General features: G+C 42.0%; 2 protein-coding genes across 2 annotated transcripts in view; one reads left to right on the top strand and one right to left on the bottom strand.

Annotated features, from left to right (window-relative positions):
* Window positions 1-630: 630 nt before the first annotated feature.
* Window positions 631-15,076, top strand: LOC138983596 (uncharacterized). Its single transcript, XM_070356875.1, has 5 exons — window positions 631-817; window positions 3,201-3,435; window positions 8,848-9,121; window positions 9,665-10,475; window positions 11,205-15,076. Exons 1-5 carry the CDS (start codon window positions 789-791, stop codon window positions 12,259-12,261), a joined length of 2,406 nt encoding a protein of 801 aa, XP_070212976.1. The 5' UTR covers window positions 631-788; the 3' UTR covers window positions 12,262-15,076.
* The window catches only part of LOC138983606 (glycosylated lysosomal membrane protein-like), a 24,746-nt gene continuing 18,515 nt past the window's right edge, over window positions 14,756-20,986 (bottom strand). Inside the window, exons 5-6 of the mRNA XM_070356885.1 lie at window positions 17,519-17,811; window positions 14,756-17,193 (exon numbers count right to left, since the gene is read on the bottom strand). Of these exons, the coding sequence (XP_070212986.1) occupies window positions 16,998-17,193; window positions 17,519-17,811 (489 nt within the window). The 3' untranslated portion in view covers window positions 14,756-16,997. The remainder of the gene's footprint in view (window positions 17,194-17,518; window positions 17,812-20,986) is intronic.

Below are 20,986 nucleotides of genomic sequence, written 5' to 3'. Positions count from 1 at the left end.
TTTAGAGTGAACGCTGCCAAAACGAGTGGAAAAAAAGCGAAAAAGCCTAACGGTTTTGAGGTTTGTGTTTCTGCAATTGTTTTGACATGTGCAACTTATCCAGAGAGACTGAATAAAGCGAAAGTTGGTTTGAGCGCTCTAGCGCCGTTAGTTTGTCAGAACAGGAGGTGGTCCATATTAGGAGCCGGTCACATTAGGAGCCTTTCCCCTACATGATGTGTGTGTGTGTGTGTGTGTGTGTGTGTGTGTGTGTGTGTGTGTGTGTGTGTGTGTGTGTGTGTCAGTCTGTGCAGGGACCTATGTGTGTGTCGCGTGTGTGTGTGTGTGTGTGTGTGTGTGTGTCGCGTGTGTGTGTGTGTGTGTGTGTGTGTTTATGCTTCCTAGTAAAATAACGTTCAGTACAGTTCAGTTCAGCTCGCTAAATTAGAATTCCTCGCGGCGAGAATTGCCTAAGAAACGCTAGCTACTTCCTCGACACACTCGCCAAATTTAGCGTCTAAGAAACGGAGGACTGGCTAAAATAGAGCAGCACAAAACATTGAAAGGATGAAGGCCCATCGACTGTGCCTGCTCTGTGATTTAGGTCGGCACGTGTTGTGTGTGGAATTGTGTAACAAATGAGCAGTCACGTATTATATCTCCAGTTATACGGTTTAAAGGAAAACGGCATCATATGGGGAGTGAACTCAAATTGCAATGATAATAAGAATAAGAGTGACGTCCCCTGAATAAGGGTGACGAACAGCCGAGTCGCCGAGTTGCAGACGAATTTCCATAACCAAACAGTCATGTCGTTTCAGACAGCAGCTATGGATTCGTAAGTATATATATGGCAACAATAATCGTGTGGTGTTTCAACAAGTTCCGCGTTTTCGGTGATCGTGGGAATGATGCCGGGTTAATGCTTAACTAAGTGCAAAGAATTATATTATATACTACCCCGGTGTTGCACATGTCCGTCGGTGTTAGTTACTGTTACGTGCTGTATTTTTCTTTCGAGGCATGCTGGAACATTCCTGCATCTGTTCCTTAAACAGAATCTTAAGACACGGATTTTATCAAGATATTTCATCTTCTTGCTGAATGTCGTAGTTGTGGCCCTTTCAATAAAGAGAAAGGAGGGACAGAGAGAGAAAATATCGGCCTGATAAATTCAAGAAGCGGCGTAGCAAAAAAGGATCAAGGTGTAAAATATTATAACATACAGCTTCATATCAGCTTTATATCAGCTTCAATATGCCGGCCAACTGAAAAGATAATTCCAACAAATAATCTTTAGCATGCAGTTAGTTATCAGTGTTGTTCTGATGCCTCGATCAGTCTTTGGTCACATAATTTAACTTTTTTTAATTTTTAAATCTGATGTATTGGTCTGACCCTGTTGGGTCATGGGATACTGTTTTGACATAGGTATAGGTATTAGGGACAATGAATATGCCTTGCAGCCTTTTTGTGTCCCCGCGTTGTATTTCAAATTGCATTTGGGTCTGCTATAGCTAGTGCATACTATTTAATTTTAAACTCTTGTGACAATAGACACCCATCGTACTCATACAGGCTTCATTAACTGTTCACTAGCTGTCAAGTCGGTTCTTGAACTGCATGGTTGGGATAATGTATTAGTAGCCATTATATAGTTCTGTTCGACAGTGAGTTTCAATTTGGTGCAACTCTATTACAAAATGTCCCGCAGTGGGGCACTGCGGTTATGAAATTAAAGGCCCCTCCTGTTTTTGGAACCGCAGGAGCTTTCTAGTTTGCTGTCAGGTAGATTTTTGGTTCCTCTTTCCTGTCATGCTCTCTTTTTCTTCATGAATTCTTTTCTTTTTTCTGCCTTCTTGCTCATTCACCTGTATTTTTTCCAAAAATCTCTTCTCTTGCCGCTTGTCTCGCGATTCATGTATAGTTTAATCTGTTAGTGTTCTGATGTAAGTCCAGCAGTAGATAGGTTAAGCCTATTTTAACATACTGGAAACTGGTAATCTTCCAGTAGGTATTAATTTAGTTTTACTAAAGCCTGCTGGGACACAAGTAATGGGTTAGTGCATTTGTAAACAGGAATCGCTTGACAAGTGGCCCCCTTCATCCCCCCCTTCCTCGTCCTGATATGGCTCTGCGTAGTCGGCTGGACGTTAAGCAACAAATAAACAAACAAATATTACAAAATGAACATTTCCTCATGTTGGTTTTTGTAAACTGAATATATCATTTATCTCCACTGTTTGTGGGTTTTTTTTACACATAAGTAGGACTCTAGGAGGTCTTCTGGCAGAATTTCTGTTTGTAGCCAGGATATTTTCTTCAGGGGTGGCCAATTCTCAAAAATGTAACTTGCCAGCCGGGCGAGTAACTTCAAGAAAGTCACTCGCCCACCAGAAATGTCATAAGCCCGGTACATAACAAAAGCAGATTATGAAAGTACATGTACGTGTTATAGTATAAATGACTTTCAGATTCATCTATATTCACAAAACAGCGGTGGTACGATCTACAACTGTGCTGCGGTCAGTGAGAAACATACTTTCGTAGCTGGCGTCTTTTTTGGCTTCAAGTATCTGCACCCGCTGACACTGACGATGCTCGTTTCAAAATTTGAGTTATCTAGCTATATGTTTCGTGCGACTTGATATTTTGACGTGAGAAATGGAATTTTGAACAAAATAAAATGCCCCACTTGCACCCCCTGCGGCGCTTATGCAGACGACAGAAGTTTAGAGTATGTGCTGTGTTTATATGCAGCCTTGAAAGTGGCGAGTAGTTTACTCGCTGTGGCGAGTAGAAACAATTAACTGGCTAGTAAAATGTAAATCTACTCGCCAAATGTGAGCAAAGACACAACCTGCCAGGACTGTATTTTCTTTGGCTAGTAAAATTTCAGAGGCATGATTATAAAACTAGATACTTAAACCGATGGTTTTTTGCATTTGAACAGTATTTTCACTTGCCAGCATCAGTATCACACAGTTTCAACTAGCCAGGTGGAATTTGTACTCGATTTCGCCATCCCTGTTCTTGTTGGACATATTTTCAATCCAGGCTCAACTGACCTATTTTACTAGTCCTCTGAGACAGGTATCGACAATTAACATGCACCAAGTTATATCTTTTGACAACTATCAATTTAGTATCATGCACTCTGACAGTGAGTTAGTGATCATTACCTTTAGATTCTAACTTTGTTGTGTCCATTTACATTACAGGTTAGAGATTGTCGTCTGGATGGACAATGCAGTAAAGCAAATGACTCAGCTCAGCTTGGAGCAGACAAGGGCGCTGTTTGAAGCATTCACCAGGAGCTGTTCTCGTGATCAGAAACTGTTCCTGGAAACAGAGCTGCCGTACTTACTGACACAAGACTTCCTGACCCTGCCATCACTGACTATTGACAAGATACTGGCCCACCTGGATGTCAACTCACTTTTGATACTGCGTTTGGTGTGTATAATTTGTTTATGAAAACATGCGCAATAACAGAAGGTCAGTTTCAAACAAGGATAGAATCTACTGAACGTTTAAGCCTGTGGATTGTGCACTTTAGCTTTGTTTGCGCTCGGAATCAAGAGGTTGCGTGTTCGACCCTGGGTCAGGCCGCTATTTTCTCCCCCCTTTCCTAACCTAGGTGGTGGGTTCAAGTGCTAGTCTTTCGGATGAGACGAAAAACCGAGGTCCCTTCGTGTACACTACATCGGGGTGTGCACGTAAAAGATCCCACGATTGACAAAAGGGTCTTTCCTGGCAAAATTGTATAGGCATAGATAAAAATGTCCACCAAAATACCCGTGTGACTTGGAATAATAGGCCGTGAAAAGTAGGATATGCGCCGAAATGGCTGCGATCTGCTGGCCGATGTGAATGCGTGATGTATTGTGTAAAAAAATTCCATCTCACACGGCATAAATAAATCCCTGCGCCTTGAATAAAAATTGAAAAGAAAAAAAATCCCTGCGCTTAGAACTGTACCCACGGAATACGCGCGATATAAGCCTCATATTGATTGATTGATTGATTGATGTTTACAGATTTACGCCATGTTAGTCCATCCTTGGTTTAATTTTGATTATTTATGGATAGTCTGTCTCGGTTATTTTTCATAGCTGTGTACAATTTTGTGACATGCATTTTCAGTCCTTTGAGTGATTATACGTATATTGAATGGCAACTACAATGTATTCTATGTACTTGTTTCCTTATACCCCAGGCAGATAATGATAGAGACATGTAACAAAAAACATAGCACATATTTTGTTATTTTTCTCTTGAATTGTGAGTGTTCAAATCCATGTCACAACCTTTGGTTTCCATGTTGCGAAGTTGACGTACTTTAAAACCCATGTAATTTACTGAAGGTAGACAAACAAAATGTGCAAGTTTTTGTAATCCTTTCTCTGCAGGCCAATTATATGTACTTATATATATACTGTGCAAAAAAAGTATTGCATAGTTAGTTTGATGAATAATTTTATTGACATTTCATTCTTTCGAACAAATAATACATAAGTCGGACAGAAAAGTTTTTGAGCGTTTTCGATAGCACAGATGCATGTCTTTATTTGCTGGACTTTGCAGTTATTCATTGAGCGTGACCTTCACACAAACCAAGGTCAAAGCCAGTAACGAGTATGGCTTCCACGTGAGTCAATTTCAGCCTGGCATCTCCTTGGCATGGAAGCAATGAGTCTTCGCAAAGTCTGTTGGGGAATGTTGTCCCACTCTTGCTGTAAGGCCTGGAAGAGTTGTCTCCTGTTGGGAGGGGCGTTAACTCTCGCATTGAGCCTTCTTCCCAGTTCATCCCATGCGTGTTCAATTGGGTTCAAATCTGGGGAGAGAGAGGGCCAGGGCAGAGTGTTCACGTTGTTGGCGGCCAGGAAGTTTGTGGTGAGTCTGGCGGTGTGGGGTCTGGCGTTATCATGCTGGAACTGAGCCCGTGGCGCAGCCAGGAGGGGCAGGGCGTGTGGCTGCAGAATGTCCTGCACGTAGTGCTGGGCGTTCAGGCGGCCTGGAACTTCCACAAGCTGGCTCCTACCAATGTTGGTGATGGTCCCCCACACCATCACACCCCCACCACCATGAGGAGGCGCCTCATCTACGCACTGCTGGTGGTAGCGCTCTCCTTGCCTCCTGTACACCCTCCTCCTGCTGTCGTGATGTTGCAGGAGGAAATAAGACTCATCGCTGAAAACAACGTGGTGCCAGTTGTTGGCAAGGGTCCACTGGAGGTGCTGGTTCGCCCACTGCATCCTGGCCTGGCAATGGCGGCGGGTCAGGACGTTGCGCCGGAGTGGCCTGTAAGCGTCTAGACCAGTTGTATGCAGGCGGTTCCGGACCTTGGCGCGGGAGCTGACGACCCAGTTTGTTGAAAACGGTGCCATGAGGCGAGAGATGGTGCTCCGGGACACCCGCAGGGCTCTGGCAACCTCGGATTGGCTTTGGCCTGCTTGAAGGCGGCCAAGGGCGTTCTCTCGTACTGAAGCGTTGAGTTGTGACATTTTTCATTTCCTCAGGGAATGGCCGCATCAGTCAGAATTGCTTCGCTTTTTATTGCCCAAGTTGGCACATGAGCTCAGCTAACCTTACGCGAAATTTCGAGTGAAATCTCCAAAAAACGTGCAGTACAGGAGCACAAAACAACAAAATGTGCGTTTTGGCCTCAAAATGCACATCTTGCACGTGCGCGGTGAATTTTGCTCACTCAATCGACTATCGGGTTCAACTGAACTGCAAAAGCTAGTTTCGAGGCGTTCCAATCGGAATGTTTGTCTGGAACTTAAAACTATTCACCTATGCGATACTTTTTTTGCACAGTGTATATATATTTACTAGAATGAATACACGCTTCGCCGGGTAGCCGGCTTCGCCGGGAAGAAGTACTTAGAGCCGTATGCCGGCTTCGCCGGGTCCGAACAATGGACCCGCCAAGCTTAGGTCCCTCCCAGATTCGTGGAATGGGAACAGCACGAAAATGATTCAGTGGCCATAATGCCATTCCTGACCATATCGAGTCCCATCCTTGTCGACGAATGTAACCGTGTTAATCACCTTTGGAGGCGAACTCCACTCAAACAGGATTGAGCAATTTATAGCTTATCTGTAAGCCCTTTTGAACTGTTATGGCTTCTCAAAAGTAAAAAGTAAATTTTAAGGGGCTTATTGCCCGTCAGGTCTTAATTGCCTATATTGGACATGAATTGGTTTATACGATTCGAGTATTTACGCCCTCACGGCTTTTGATGTTTGCGTGTTTAGGTGGTATCAGCCATCTGCACTTATGGTAGAATGACCAAGATCTTTAACGTGCCATTGTGGTGACACGGGGGTGGGAGATGGATACCGTCTCTGGGTCTGCACATAAAGTTGACCCGTGTCCGTCCCGGCCCGGATTCGAACCAGCGACCTCTCGATCACAAGTCCAGTGCTCTACCACCTGAGCTACCCGGGCCCCCAAAGGAAGGCCAGTACATACAAATATACAAAAGCCGCCAGACCACATCACAAACAGAACTGAACAATCCCCAGGTGTTGCTCACATAGAGAGAGACACACACACACACACAAACACAGAGAAGCCGTATCTATAGAGAGATAGATGACAGTGTATTTTTCGCGTGGCTATAAATTGATTCGACCTTTGCACTTTTACAGTGAGGATAATTTACGGGTCCAATTTACGTTCTGGACACTGCGGTGACCTTCTAAAAATAGTAACAGAACGCTGGGAATATCCGAAGACGCACCACTCATACTATGGTGCACCATACGAAGGAAGGGAGGTAAACGCTGAAAACCTGGAGAAGATGAGAAGATAAGGAAGAGTTACTTATAATGGTGAAATGAACACAAAAACCAAAATCAGTTCAGCGCTGCGCGCTGAGAGCACGTGTTGAAATATCTCATCGATGATATTGTGTCCGGGGTGTAGTTGAATACGGTGTCCAAATTTGAAAAAGATCCACCGAGAACTTTGGCTTTGGTGTGTCGGTATGGGGGCCCGGGTAGCTGAGGTGGAACCAAAATAGCTGAGGTGGAACCAAAATCGGTTCAGCGCTGCGCGCTGAGAGCACGTGTTGAAATATCGACCAGGTTGTGTCCTGTCCCGGGTCTACCTGAATATGCCCACCAAATTTGAAGCAGATCCATCGAGAACTTTGGCCGTGCATCGCGAACTCACACACAGACAGACACACAGACACACAGACACAAGTCGTATATATATATAGATAGAGAGAGAGGTTACAACACGAGTGTTCTTTTTATATGGCTTGTATTTCAGTCAAGACCCAGAGGCTCGTGAGTCCCTTTGATATTCCCGTAATGACGTCATGAAATCTATGACGCTAGGATGATAGTCTCAGCAAGTCGAGACTAAAACTCAGCTATAACACTGAATGACTCTCGCGCAAGTTCTCAAAAGCGTGGTTACCCCTTGCACATCCGGTCTATAGGTACAAGTGCATTTTGGAATGTCAAGGACGACAGAAAGTAGAGCCAGCTATGATGTATTTCGTGCACCCTTATTTATCCTCTATTTTATGTGTTATAAGAGTGCAATAGTTACATCATAGATGTAACAAGAGAACAATGGAAATACAAGAAATATACCTACAGTACATTTACAGAGACAAAGAAGGGAGGTCATGGTAGAGAATACTACATGGCTTGCTGTGTCGTACCAGATTTACACGAGTTGTTTTTTAAATATTCGCTCGCAGTTCACTATTTGAAAAAGCAACGAGTGTAAATCTGGTACGACACAGCAAGCCATACAAGTATTCTGTTTATCCTACATACTGTACTTACGTGTATTTTATTGAAAATGTCCTGCATTCGAGGCAGCTAAATTGAAGACGCTTGTTTTGGAACCTCGATCTCTTCTAAAGCCTCGTGCAATCTATTACGTCAAAGCAAAGAAACGTCACTCTGAAAGTGTGGCGTGACGTGTTATAGTTCTAAAGATTCATCGAGGGTAATTAGCGAGCGCAATTTTTTCTTCTATAATGACGTTTGTCTCGGTGACTTTGGCATCATAAGCAGTGGAAAAACAGGTCCCTGCCAGACTTGCTTGACATGACCTCATTTACATGATATACACGTACACACGTGTGATTTGAACGATTATTATCTCACGGGTGTCTCTCTCACGTATGTAGGATAATGTCAACTTCGTAACATGGTTTCCACTGGAACGTCACAGCTCTGGAGAATAACCCATTATGGTTATTACCATTGAACACTGAGCTGACCTGAGCAAGCCCCTTTCAAAAGCAAGTTTAATCAGCAGCTGTCCCACTGTACATTTTTCGGCAAACAGATATGGTGATTTTTTTTTTACTGGTTGCATAAACCTTTTGCTGAAAGGAAACTTGTCGATCCTAAGTTTGACTTATTTTGCTCATGCATCTCTTCGTTCCGTTAAGATATATGAGTATATAGCCCTATTTCAATAACATGGAGGACCGGCACGGTTGGCCTAGTGGTAAGGCGTCCGCCCCGTGATCGGGAGGTCGTGGGTTTGAACCCCGGCCGGGTCATACCTAAGACTTTAAAATTGGCAATCTAGTGGCTGCTCCGCCTGGCGTCTGGCATTATGGGGTTAGTGCTAGGACTGGTTGGTCCGGTGTCAGAATAATGTGACTGGGTGAGACATGAAGCCTGTGCTGCGACTTCTGTCTTGTGTGTGGCGCACGTTATATGTCAAAGCAGCACCGCCCTGATATGGCCCTTTGTGGTCGGCTGGGCGTTAAGCAAACAAACAAACAAACAATAACATGGAACATATTTGATCTTTTAACAAAGTTCACATTCAGCCTCACTTATTCATTTCAATGAATGCACACAACTTTTTCTTTACAGGTATGTTCATCCTGGCGCGACAAAATCACCAAGAACACAAAGCTGTGGAAACATTTGTGCTGGCAGAAGGGAGGAAATGTGGAAAACTACATCAATGTTCAACCAGACTTCTTCTTCAAAATGCACCAAGGGCTTCGATCCATTGTGCGGTTGATGGAAACTGGAGACGCTTTCTGCAAAACCCCCAGCACTGTTTGCCCCAGAAATCTGACTGAGACCCTGAAGAAATTTGACTGTAGCCTGATTGCTTACGGCAGTGGTGTTCTTGTTATAGGTCAGTATATATTATGGGAAAATATCAGTTGCTTTGGCTTGTATCAAATGTATTTTCCCTACTTTGTCATAAGATTAAAGAATTTATCGTTTGAGAATAATATTCTACAATACCTGCAAAAGTCAAGTTTTCAGGTCAGATCTCTTTGTTCCATCATCTGATTTTGTTCCTTTTGTCTTTGTTCCTTTCTCTCTGATTCCTCTGGTTGGTTTTGCTGCATGTTTTGTGTGCAAAGCTTCAATAGTTGAACTGAATGAAGCAAAGTTAATGCAGGGTTTGAGTGGGAGCTGTGATTGGCAATGGTGTGTTGCAAGAGAGTACATTTCTTTTTTCAGAGTAAAAGAGTATAACTGTGGTACGGTAATGTTCTTTATGTGCAACAAAGAAAACAGAACAAAAGCACCCTTAACAAAACTACAGTTCTTTCTCTCAAGCAGTGGCAATCTTAAAGTAAAATTTGCAAAACATTTCGCAAGTGGTAGGTAGTGTCAGTGAAGCAAAAATATGAACAGTACAACTGATAGAGCTTCCTGTCATTTTCAGGAAGCAAGGACAGACGGGTGATGGCATTCGACGCAGAGACCAAGCGGATGCGCTGGGACAAGTCCGGCAATGTGGTGTGCTGCGTGGTGGTCAGCAATGATCTCATCATCGCCGGCACACATTGGGGGCAGCTCAGGATCATCTCTCTCAATGGATCCTTCCAGTATGAAAAACTGTTCGGATGTAACTCGGTCACCGCTCTTGACATTCACGAATCTGGGCGTTTTGTGCTGGCAGGGTTCTGTGATGGCACCGTTCGTCTGATTGGCAATGAACTTGATCACACCATCGTCAAACTGGGTTTGCCAAAGCGAGCTGATGTCGCTGACGAATCCCGATTCCAAGAAGTTTCTGTCAAGAAGGTGTTCTTCCTGCCAGAATCAAACCTCCCCCCAAACCATCTGGCAATCTGCGTGTGTGCCAAACAGAGTGTGACAATGGCAGTGATTGATCATTCAGGCAAGGTGAAGGAGCAGCATTGTCAGGTGTCCTTCAACAAGATGCTGTCCTTCTGCTGCTGCAAGTCAGACCCAGGCATTCTTTACGCCAGCATGAGGCTATCTCAAATGACGGTGGGAATTGTCAAGTACGAGATGCGTCCAACCTCTTCATCACCTTCCTACACATTGGAGAGAAGCGACCTAATGGTGGAGAGTGTGGAAAGTGCAGCCTATGTGTATTGTCGCACATTCAGCATGCTCATTCTTGCCGCTGGGAAACGCTTCTTGATTGCTGCTGTTATCCGCGACCTTGTCATCTTTGATCTGGTCCTGAGAAAGCGGGTTGCAGAAGTTGTGGACTTCTTTGCAAAGTAAGTGGGTTTTTTCTTCTTCTTCGTTCATGGGCTGCAACTCCTAAGTGCACCAGTTAGCTCACGTAAGTGTAGCCTATGCGATCGTAACTTTGTCTGTGCGTGCGTATGTGCGTGCGTGTGTATGTCTGTGGTAGAAACTCTAACATTTGAAGACGTCACATTACATTGACGTCACATTATGACGTAAGTGGGTTAGACGTCACGCGAAGGAAGTACTGAAAGTCTCGGTCATTATTATTTTGAGCGGGCCGAGACTAGTTGGCAGTCGTGTCCCTGTAAGTAGGCTACATGCAGACAGACAGATCTAGATCTAGTGTCTCGCTTTCTTGCACAGTTTCACCTATGCTCTTTCTGTGTGTGTGTGTGTGTGTGTGTGTGTGTATGTATGTGTGACGGAGTGATTGAGTTTGTGTTACTGTTTGTCGATTTCTTACGTGAGCCTTGATGGCTTCGCCTCTTGTTTTTATGATGTTTTTGCTCAAGTATAGACCTTTTACATGCATGACGTTTTTTTCCCCTACCATTTAGACAGTCATATTCTGATTTCTCTGGATATTTTCATCGTCATGCAGGCGGTTTCAGTTGACTATTCCTTGGTTTTGAGTATCAGGAAATGGACAGAGGTACAGTTTTGACTTTATTTTTGGTAGAACCAAAGCAGGTAATGGTAAAAGCCATGCGTGTGTTGATTGGTATGACAATCAAAATGTGCTTTTACTTTCCCAGCTTGGACGTGACAAGAATAACCATTGACCACAGCCCTGAACGAATGACAGCAGTGGACGTGGATTGGCTGGACGGCCTATCTCCCGCCAACACACAGCCTCACAATCCAATCATTCTCTTTGGGGTCACTGCTCGCTGGGGCGGCTTCACACTCTTCTCTCTCAACTGGTCCCCCGGGCTGTGGAAACACTGGGCGCTGTGCCAGACGCCTGACACCAACGTTGGATGTCTTCTCATTGGGTGCCACTGCCAGGCTGTGCATTACTGCGGTGCTGCTGCCAATTTCTGCGGACGCAGTACCAACTCTATGTGCAGCGGTGACACGGACTTGTTCTCGACCTCCCCAATGTGTCACGCTCACCAAAGGTGTAATGGTTGTGGTGTAGAGCTGGAGAAGCTCTTTGGTGGTGACACTCTCCAGCCTTTTGCGAACTTGGTTGAAGATAAAACAAAGAAATCTGTATGTGGCTCTTGTGAAGATGCTCAGCAGCCGGGTGATAGCTTTGCAGGTGGTAGTGACATTGATCGTGTCACTGGTGATTTCTCAGATGAAACCAGATGTCATGGCAGCAGCTCCATGGAAGTAGGTGAGGACAGACTCTCAAGCACCAATACTAAAGGGCAAAGGAGTGAAGATGATGGCTGGCCTAGTATCAATGCAGAATTTCAACACAATAACCCCACAGGACAGGGTTGTGCACAGAAGGCAGAGGAAGGTGCTGGACAATTTCCAGATAGCCATGCCAAGCTTCATCGCCATGAGATTTCTGACAGAGCTTGGCCATCCAAACAGCCAGCTGACGCTGAAAAGAACGTTTGGCAAGACCTGAAGAAGACCTTTGCCCAAGTCCTGAACAACAGCCAGAACACTGCTGAGGACACAGGCCCCAGTGGCAGCAATGAAAGTGAAGACACTGTGAGTGGTGCAACCTCAGCACTGGGAATATGGAGAAATGCTGAGCTGTTCAAGAAAAAGGCTGACCACATAGTGAAGGGAAAGGAGGACTATGATTTCCTCTCTAGAGATGGTGTTGTTGTTCTGGACTTTGGCTCATGACATTTTGTGAACTATGGCTCATGACTTTGTGTTAGTCCAATTTCTTGGTTTCTGGGTGCATGTACTCTATGTATTTTATAGATTGCCTTACAGTTACAGGCTAATTAAGGCATACATGTACTAGCTCTTTCTAGTCAATTCATTTCTCCAGCTTGATTTACCATGAAGTGTTCCCAGTGAGCTTATGCATTTCAAACCTGATTTCAAGTGTTGTGTCTTCTTCTTCTTCTACATTCGTGGGCTGAAACTCCCACGTACACTTGTGTTTTTGCACCAGTGGAATTTTACGTGTATGACCGTTTTTACCCCGCCATTTAGGCAGCCATACGCCGCTTTCGGAGGAAGCATGCTGGGTATTTTCGTGTTTCTATAACCCACCGAACTCTGACATGGATTACAGGATCTTTTTCGTGCGCACTTGGTCTTGTGCTTGCGTGTACACACGAGGGTGTTCGGACACCGAGGAGAGTCTGCACACAAAGTTGACTCTGAGAAATAAATCTCTCGCCGAACGTGGGGACGAACTCACGCTGACAGCGGCCAACTGGATACAAATCCAGCGCGCTACCGACTGAGCTACATCCCCGCCCTAAGTGTTGTGTCAATAACCAGTCTTCATTAAGTTCCTTCGTGTAATTCAGTTGTTTGGGGGCGTGACGCAAACTTCCAGTCTTCACAGTTCTTTTCGAAAAGAATTTAGAAAAGTGTTCTCACAATTCGCGTCAAATGTATCATTACGTCATTTTTACTCATCAGGAAGTGATTGGCAAACTGGCACAATAAATGTGAGAATTTTGTGTGAAAACATTTCACTGAGGATTTACTTTTGCTAATAGACGATTTTCGAAAATAACTTGGCCAGGATTATCTGCGGTCTGGAGGAGTAGAAGCCCCTGTACCACAGTCAGGTTTTTTACAACATCCGGAGCACGCTCCACGCCTCCAACGGGCTGTATCCCGCAATCGGGACTCTGATGTGTATGTCATGCAGCGCGCACACAATATAATACCCTTTTCTTTTGAAAATCAGCGTTCACGAGTTCATTGGAGTTTAGAATTTGTTGTGGAAAGGATCGCTGGCACGTATTACAACGTGTTTTAATGGAGGTCACATGGGTTTGGTATGAGCTCGGGTCACGTAAGTTTATTAATGAAAACACACGTGCTTAGTGAACACTTCCAGTGATTAGCAAGCCATCCGTGGTGATATGTGGCTCCGATGATCATATTTTTGAAAGAAAATGGTATATCTAGTGCACGCCGCATAGCATACACATCACAGTCAGTCGCTTGTCCTGATCGCAAGTTTGAGCCAATTGGAAGCGTGGAACACGTTCCGGATGTTGTGAAAAACCTGACTGTGGTACAGGGGCTCCTACTCATCCAGACTGCCAAAAATCCTGATGAGTTATTTCCGGAAACATCCAAGTGGTTGCAGCTTGGTTACGGCCTTGAGGGCTTCTGCGTGCTGATCAGGCTTTCAAATCAATCCATGTTGTAGGGAAGTTTCCACTCCAGATGATTTTTGACATGTACCTGTATGGCCTTCACCCTGTCAATTATGCTGGGTCACGAAGTCCTGCAAGTAGTGAATATGCCTGTGTATGGATGTGTACACTTAGTCATGTGTGCGAGCATGTGGGTATGGGGAAATGTGGAGACACGCACGCATACATTTTGTTAGTACAAATTGAGAATTGTAATAGCTTATCTGTTGTTCATCCATGTATAAATGTAGCAGTCTGAAGACCAAGCTGTTGCATTTACACCTTAATTGTAAAAGAAAAAAAAAGATTTCTTTTCTTTGTGTGGTATGTCAGCGTGAACTCTATATATACCGAGAGGCATAAATTCCGCAAACTGAACTTTAAAAAACCACAAAAAATTAACTCAGTGGTGAATGTTTTCAATGTTTGAATATTTTATTTATTGGCCATTTTAGTGTTTATAAACCTTCGCTTTATTGATTTTGAATAGAACATCATGAAATGACAATTTTTCAAAAAAAGTGACTGAGTCCAAGCGCAATGATTTCGGAAAACGTTCAGTGTTCATCACGTTCAATGCTTTGGCCAGCTCTAAGCATCCCAATCGCTTGCTGTCTCTCTCCTTCATCAAGTCGTGGCATGATTGCGATATCTGATACAGCCAAACAGCCTGTTGCATTTTATAGGGCCATACACTATCTTTTTTACGTTATTGTCTCCCGTTCAGCCCATTGTCTTTATTAGCACAGTGAGCTGTGGCTGGATCAGCAATACTGCAAAGCGCACGCTGACAGCATGAAACATTTGCTCCGACACTCAAGATGTCAACTACAAATTACAGGTTCAATCTGATTTTCGTTTGAGAGCAAAATCGTTCAATGCACTATTTGCAGAATTTATGCCTTTCAGTATAAATATATATATAAAAGTATGTAATGTCAGAGTGGAATGAAAAAGCACATGTGACATTAAAAGTGTAGTACATCAAGGCAGTTTTCTTCACTTCATTTTCTTTCACATCAGCTTTATTCTTGAAAAATGTTAAAACACGTATAAAACTTTGTCAATAAATTATTTACAACAGACAATGATGGTCATCCATGAATTTTATTGGAGTGCACTCGTGCCAGATTTACACCTGACAGTAGCATTGACATCACACCTCAAACTGAACCCTGTAACAATCAACCATTTTGGCGTCTTTTGACACTTGCACACGCACATGTATACCATCTTCATGTACTTGGCCTATAAAATTCACACCACATCTGTCTTAAGAATTATGTTATCATTTTATGTACCTTTTTTTTTTTTTTTTTTTTTTTTTTTACATCATGGAGTGTAATCCCACAATTAGTTTGTGGCAACTCTGCTCTAAAATACATACTAAAGTACAAACACACTCGACTTGCTCTGTGACACACAAATGAAGAAATGACAGTTGTACAAATGTGAGGTTCATTACTGATTGACGTTCTCTTGTTCATGAATTGTCTCATATTAAAGGGGAAAATCTTGTAGATGTTTTACAAAAATAATTTCTTTTATTTCAGTTGACTTTGTCTGAGCAACATTCTTTTGCAAAACCCAATACAAATGACACACATGTGCTGTGTTTAATTTGGAACATGAATACAAGAATTCTTGAATGCACACATATGCATCAAAGATGACAAGTGCATGTATCACAATTTAAAGCTCAATAAGATTAAGCAACTGCAGGAGACTGCACAATAAGTAAAGATTATAAGCAGGACAATACAAAGTTGGAGCATACAGCAGATGATTTGCACTGACGAGACAGGCGAAATAACAAAAGAACAAAATAATGTGAGTGAATTATCAACAATAGTCATAAACTGCGCTGATGATAGCAACAAAGTAACGTCCTGAAAACAATAGAAACAACACAACAAGAGCTGGAGAGAGCAGACACTGCAGTATTTACAGTCGTCTTAAATATTTCCAGCAGACATTAAACCTACTGGCTTCAATGCATTATTATCACGATAAGCATACATGTAATTCAATTTTGTACATTTTTTTCTCAATTATTTCCTTGGCTGTACAGCTCACTTCCAATTCTATGAATGAAACAAACACACACGTAGGCATACACACACACACACATGTACGCACACATGCAGAGCTGACTGCTTGAGAAAACAAATTCACTGAACATGCATGTCATGCAAATCTAAATACATGTTTTAATTACAAACTATCACATCAGATACATTCATCCTTGCACCCAAAGAGGCACACGGAGACAAACATACTGTCACATACCAAGTTTCACATGTACTCATAACAGCACCACATGGAATGATGGCATAACAGCATTTACATTGATGCTGATACTAATTTTTGTTCTTTCAATTCACTAAATCATTCGGGTACAAAAAACTGAAACCTATCATCAACAACAAGAAGGGGGAGGGGGGGGGAATAATGAAGAAGAATAAAAAGACCAAGGAAGAAAGTGATGTACAAAGATATCGGTTATTATTAAAGAACAAACATTTGGTTAAAATTTTGAGCATTGTGAGGAGTTGTGCATTTGTTTAAAATGGTGTCACGTTCACAAACATGATACCTGAACACAGGAGAATAAATAGGTGCGAAAGAAGAATATCTAATGGACATCCTCATTGAACAAGACCGCCAGTGCAGCTTACTGCATCCACACATTCGTAGAATACACCCTTGAGCTCTTAATGAAGGTACGTTTTGTAATTTTTTTGGTTCACCAGCCAGTTTCAAAAGTGATCAGCATACTCGAGTTCTTAAAGTAATGTAGATTAGAAGCCTTAAAATTAACTCTGAAAGTTTATCAGCTGTTTGTGAATGTAGGGGAGGAGACATTCAGAAATGGCTTACAAAGTATATAGGACTACGAGAAATGTAGAAAGGAAATTATGCTTGTTATGCCAAGTAGTGTACAAGATACTAAAAATTTAGTAAAATGTTATCATCACATACTTTTTGTAGCTAAGTTACAATCTTTGGATGAAAATTAAAACTTGTAAGCGTCTTTGCTGAAAGAAAGATAGCACAAATAAGCAAAGATGGAAGAAAAAAATAGTACAAAAGACTTCCATTTACCATGACCAAATAAAGCAGCAATACAAACTGTAAGAATCTGATAATAAATTTACACAAGCAGCACTTCTTTCAAGACCTGAGATGTCAGTTTAAAGATAAAGACGGCGGGGTGGGGTGTGAGACACAATTATTATTATTGAATCATCAATTCAAGTTAGGATAGGAGTTGGTGAGACCGTCGTCGATTTTTTGATAGCCATTGCGTCGCTTCCTGATGCATACGTAGATGCCACCAAAGATGATGATGACGACAGGAATGCCCAGACCAGCTGCAATGATGATGATAACCGTTGTGGAGATAGCCTCCACTGGTGCCGTGCCGTAACCAACTGATGCTGTCCTGTTAACAAAATAAGACATAGTTATAACACAAAATGTCTTACTGTTTTAGAGAACTGTCTCTTCAAGTACAGTGAAAGAATGTCAATAGACATATGAACAATAACAGAATTATCAGAGTACATGCTCACAATTCTGGAACTACTTTTTATTCTAAACCTGCATGCGCGTTTTTACAAAATCGGCTCAAACAGTAAACTTCCCCACAAAGAAGGATGTTTTAGGGTGTAATTGCAACCGATAATTGCTCCATTTGAAGTGAAACATAGTTTTCAGATAGAGCACCTAATTACTTTTACATTGAACTGAACAAAACATTCTCTCACCAGACAGTATAGTTGTTCTTGAGGTAAAAGCCATCCTCAGATAATCCAAAGGAAACGTTGCTTGACATCTGCGCGACCAGTTTACTGTTGCTGAGGTCCTCTCCATAAAAGGCCCGTGCCAAGCTCTTGCCCATCAAGCCTTCCAGACCCTTGACCTTGGTTGGCTCTTGAAGGTTGTAGTACATAAGCTCTGTGCCAACGTCACGAGCACGATGAGGGCCAAGGTAGCAGACAGGTTTCCACTGAATGTAGCCTGTGTCGTCTCCGTTACCTCTTGTGTACCAGTTCACCACCTGCAGAAACAAGTACTGGAGTTACTAAACTAATTTCTTCTCTATGACTGGTAGTTATACTTGATTTACTTTGCGTAGGCCTCTGGATTCCCATTGGAACACAGGGCTGCAAGTAGTTCTTGTACACTCTAGTTGCAATCCTATAGATTTTACATTCGGAAAGAGGGGGTATTTGTCTTCTCTAACTCTATTAACAAAGAAAAACACCTGATTAAGGGGTTACTTGTGTGTTCAAATCGCGTAAAAGAAACATTACACATTTTGTGCACAGGTTCCTTTAAGCAATATGGACACATCTGTGCAAAGAAAAAAGGGGGTCGACGTATTAACTTTTTTTTTAGAATTTTTTTACTGGGGGTTGTCAAGTACGATTTTGCGAAAAACACTGCGATTTTTAACATGATCCCAACTGACATATTTAGCTCTACAAATAATAAATGAGACATTAGTTTGTGTACATAAATGAATGGAGAGTATAACTTTATCATAAAACGGTACTTATCAACGTGCATTTTCAGAAAATGATCGAGGTTTATCGAGGGCGTACACATAAAATTATCACTCCTTTAGTAGTAAAAACGTATTTTAAAAAAATTCGCGTGAAAGAAACATTACACATTTTGTGCACAGGTTCCTCTAAGCAATATGGACACATCTGTGCAAAGAAAAAAGGGGGTCGACGTGTTCATTTTTTTTTTAGAATTTTTTTACCGGGGGTTGTCAAGTACGATTTTGCGAAAAACACTGCGATTCTTAAGGGGTTACTTGTGTGTTCAAATCGCGTGAAAGAAACATTACACATTTTGTGCACAGGTTCCTCTAAGCAATATGGACACATCTGTGCAAAGAAAAAAAGAGGTTGACGTATTAACTTTTTTTTTAGAATTTTTTTACTGGGGGTTGTCAAGTACGATTTTGCAAAAAACACTGCGATTTTTAACATGATCCCAACTGACATATTTAGCTCTACAAATAATAAATGAGACATTAGTTTGTGTATATAAATGAATGGAGAGTATAACTTTATCATAAAACGGTACTTATCAACGTGCATTTTCAGAAAATGATCGAGGTTTATCGAGGGCGTACACATAAAATTATCACTCCTTTAGTAGTAAAAACGTATTTAAAAAAAATTCGCGTGAAAGAAACATTACACATTTTGTGCACAGGTTCCTCTAAGCAATATGGACACATCTGTGCAAAGAAAAAAGGTGGTCGACGTATTAATTGTTTTGTAGAATTTTTTTTACCGGGGGTTGTCAAGTACGATTTTGCGAAAAACACTGCGATTCTTAAGGGGTTACTTGTGTGTTCAAATCGCGTGAAAGAAACATTACACATTTTGTGCACAGGTTCCTCTAAGCAATATGGACACATCTGTGCAAAGAAAAAAAGAGGTTGACGTATTAACTTTTTTTTTAGAATTTTTTTACTGGGGGTTGTCAAGTACGATTTTGCGAAAAACACTGCGATTCTTAACATGATCCCAACTGACATATTTAGCTCTACAACTGATAAATGAAACATTAGTTTGTGTATATAAATGAATGGAGAGTATAACTTTATCATAAAACGGTACTTATCAACGTGCATTTTCAGAAAATGATCGAGGTTTCTCGAGGGTGTACACATTAAATTATAACTCCTTTAGTAGTAAAAACGTATTTAAAAAAAATTCGCTCGACAGAAACATAACTAAACTTGAACACAGCTAAGTTCACTGTATACATATACAATACCTGTAAACAAAATAAGTTGTTGCCTTATTGTCTGCTTCACAATTATTCCCGTACCAACCCCACCCCCATTATCTTGACTGACAAAAATGATAAAAAGAAATAATTTGGGAGCGCTGTAGGTCAGTTGGTAGAGCGCTGGACTTGTGATACATGAGTTTGAATCAGGGTGAAGGGTTGGGGGTCGGAACATTTGTGTGCAAAGTTTCATGAAGATCTGTCCAGTAAATTTCTATGAATCGCACACCACACACACACACACACACACACACACACACACACACACACACATATATATATAAAACATCAGAAATTGTGAAAGAAACAATTGAAAGTCAGCAGAGACTTTCTTCCGAGATTTGTTAAAATCTCTTAGCAGAGATAGAGAAAGAAATAAGTATCCCTTCACAGACAGCCTATTGGGAGCATCAGACCCTCCTCAAGGGGGACCGAGATTTACAGAGCAAAGTCCCTTTGTGGGGGACGTATCGCAAGGTAATCTAGTCCTGAGAAGGACCATTGTATTTGTACCTAGACCAGACACGTGTTTCGACACTATTGTGTCTCATCAGTGGTCAGGTGGTACTGATGGCGAGAGTTGTCAACCCATGGTAATCCAACTAAGAAGCAAACCATTCTCTATATATTATATATATATATACACCAGGGTAGATCAGTTAGTTTGTAAGGGGGGTGTTTTTAGAATTCAATAGTGTAAATCGAGGTCGCAGAGCGCCCGAGACTGATCAAGGGGCATACACCCACCCCACCCACCCCACCCCCTCTCCTCAACCCAAGAAAAAAAAATCGCACGTGAAATCCATTACACATTTTGAGCACATGTTTCTCTAAGCTATATGTCCACAACTGCAGACAGACAAAAAACGTTGTTTTCTTATTCATTTTTTTTTTATAAGAGTTTTGTCAGTTTTGGGGGGTACCGGGTGGACACATATGACCTTACAGAAAACACTGTAATTCGTAACGTCATCGTAACTGACATTTTTATCTTTAGAAAAGATCAATAAAACATTACTTTGTGTAGTTAAAATAATGGAGAGTATCACTTTATTATAATACGGTACTTATCAATGTGCATGCCGAAAATTATCCAGGATTGGCGAGAGCGTACACAACAATTATCACTCAAAAACGCTGTAACACAAAATTGGCTCGACAGATCATAAACAAATTTGAACACAGCTAACTTCACTATATACCGTTGCAATACCTAAGAAAACCATAACGTGTTTCCTTATTGCTTACTCCACAATTATCCCCGCACCACCCCCACCCCCATATCTTGACTGACAAAAATTGATGAAAACGTTCATTTGGGAGCCCAGTAGGTCAGGTGGTAGGGAGAAGTGTGCAGAGTTTCATAAAAATCTGTATAGTAGTTTTCTCTGAATCGCAATACAAACACAAACACCCAA

Source organism: Littorina saxatilis, linkage group LG1 (genome assembly GCF_037325665.1).
Source record: "Littorina saxatilis isolate snail1 linkage group LG1, US_GU_Lsax_2.0, whole genome shotgun sequence".
Classification (NCBI taxonomy): Eukaryota; Metazoa; Mollusca; class Gastropoda; order Littorinimorpha; family Littorinidae; genus Littorina; species Littorina saxatilis.
This window is presented reverse-complemented; position numbering and strand designations above follow the sequence as displayed.